This window comes from Mandrillus leucophaeus, unplaced genomic scaffold (genome assembly GCF_000951045.1).
Source record: "Mandrillus leucophaeus isolate KB7577 unplaced genomic scaffold, Mleu.le_1.0 Scaffold35, whole genome shotgun sequence".
In the NCBI taxonomy this organism is placed as follows: Eukaryota; Metazoa; Chordata; class Mammalia; order Primates; family Cercopithecidae; genus Mandrillus; species Mandrillus leucophaeus.
Window position 1 is genome coordinate 2,246,975 of NW_012103698.1, and position 1,448 is coordinate 2,248,422.

A 1,448-nucleotide genomic window follows, 5' to 3' on the forward strand; every position below is an offset into this window, starting at 1 on the left:
AAAAAAAAAAAAAAAAAAGGAAAAGAAAATTGGTAAGAGAGTAGATTATAGGTGTTTTTACCACAGAAAATAAGTATGTGAGATAGTGCATATATTGGTTTGAATTAGCCATTGCACAATGTTTACATATTTCAAAACATCATGTTATATACAATAAATATATGAATTTTTTTTTTGAGACGGAGTCTGGCTCTGTCACCCAGGCTGGAGTGCAGTGGCACAGTCTTGGCTCACTGCAACCTCTGCCTCCTGGGTTCAAGCAATTCTCCTGCCTCAACCTCCTGAGTAGCTGGGATTACAGGCATGCACCACCATGCCCGGCTAATTTTTGTATTTTTAGTAGAGATGGGGTTTCACCATGTTGGTCAGGCTGGTCTTGGTCTCCTGACCTCATGATCCGCCCCTGTCAGCCTCCCAAAGTGCTGGGATTACAGGCGTGAGCCACTGCACCTGGCCCTGAATTTTTATTTTTCATTAAAAATTAATTTTTAAAAAGAAATGCGAATTCTCAGCCCTTCTCTAACATACTGAATCAGAAACTCTAGGGGATAGTCCCAGTCATCTGTGTTTTGATCAGTCCTCAAGTCTGGAAATGACTAGTGTAAATGCCTTTGTGCCTGTCCGGGCTGTTCTGTTCATACGTACGCACATCATCTATATTCCCACAGAAAGGGACTGTGAGGACATGGGACAGGAGGGGTTCAGGCAGGCAGGAGGTGTCAAGCGTCACAGCCAGCCTGAGCTAGGCCTTCAGTCTCCAGCTGATTACCCCCTCCTCACCTCCTTCACTCCCACTTGTGAACAGACAACACTTGCATCATGATGCTGGAGAAGAGAAGGCTACACTGGGATTTCCACTGGGAGATTCCAGCTTCTCCCCCATCCCCCATTTTTGCAGTCAAACCCTCCATCACTCTTCACTTCCAGGGGGTGATGCTTCAGAGACTGACAACCTCTGGGCTGATGGGGAAGATGGAGTATCCTTCATACACCCCAGCAGCGAGCTCTATCTGCAGCCTCTGGCAGGTATTGGCCCCAACCCCACCTCTCAGCCTGGCCTGGACTTCTTCCTCAATCCCTGAACCCACTCCTGCACTGCACTGAAGAGCCATCTGCACCATGAATAACCTTTCATAGCACAGGATCCTTGCATAGCACAGGGTCATTTGAAAAGTGGGCTGTCGGCCGGGTGCGGTGGCTCAAGCCTATAATCCCAGCACTTTGGGAGGCCGAGACGGGTGGATCACGAAGTCAGGAGATCGAGACCATCCTGGCTAACAAGGTGAAACCCCGTCTCTACTAAAAAAAAAAAATTCAAAAAATTAGCCGGGCGAGGTGGCGGCACCTGTGGTCCCAGCTACTCGGGAGGCTGAGGCAGGAGAATGGTGTGAACCCGGGAGGCGGAGCTTGCAGTGAGCTGAGATCGCGCCACTGCACTCCAGCCTGGG

At 49.1% G+C, this 1,448-nt stretch overlaps 1 protein-coding gene across 1 annotated transcript in view; it reads left to right on the top strand.

The window, feature by feature from the left end:
• Positions 1 to 1,448, top strand: part of LTK (leukocyte receptor tyrosine kinase) — a 10,564-nt gene that overhangs the window by 3,758 nt on the left and 5,358 nt on the right. Inside the window, exon 5 of the mRNA XM_011989339.1 lies at positions 928 to 1,026. Within this exon, the coding sequence (XP_011844729.1) occupies positions 928 to 1,026 (99 nt within the window). The remainder of the gene's footprint in view (positions 1 to 927; positions 1,027 to 1,448) is intronic.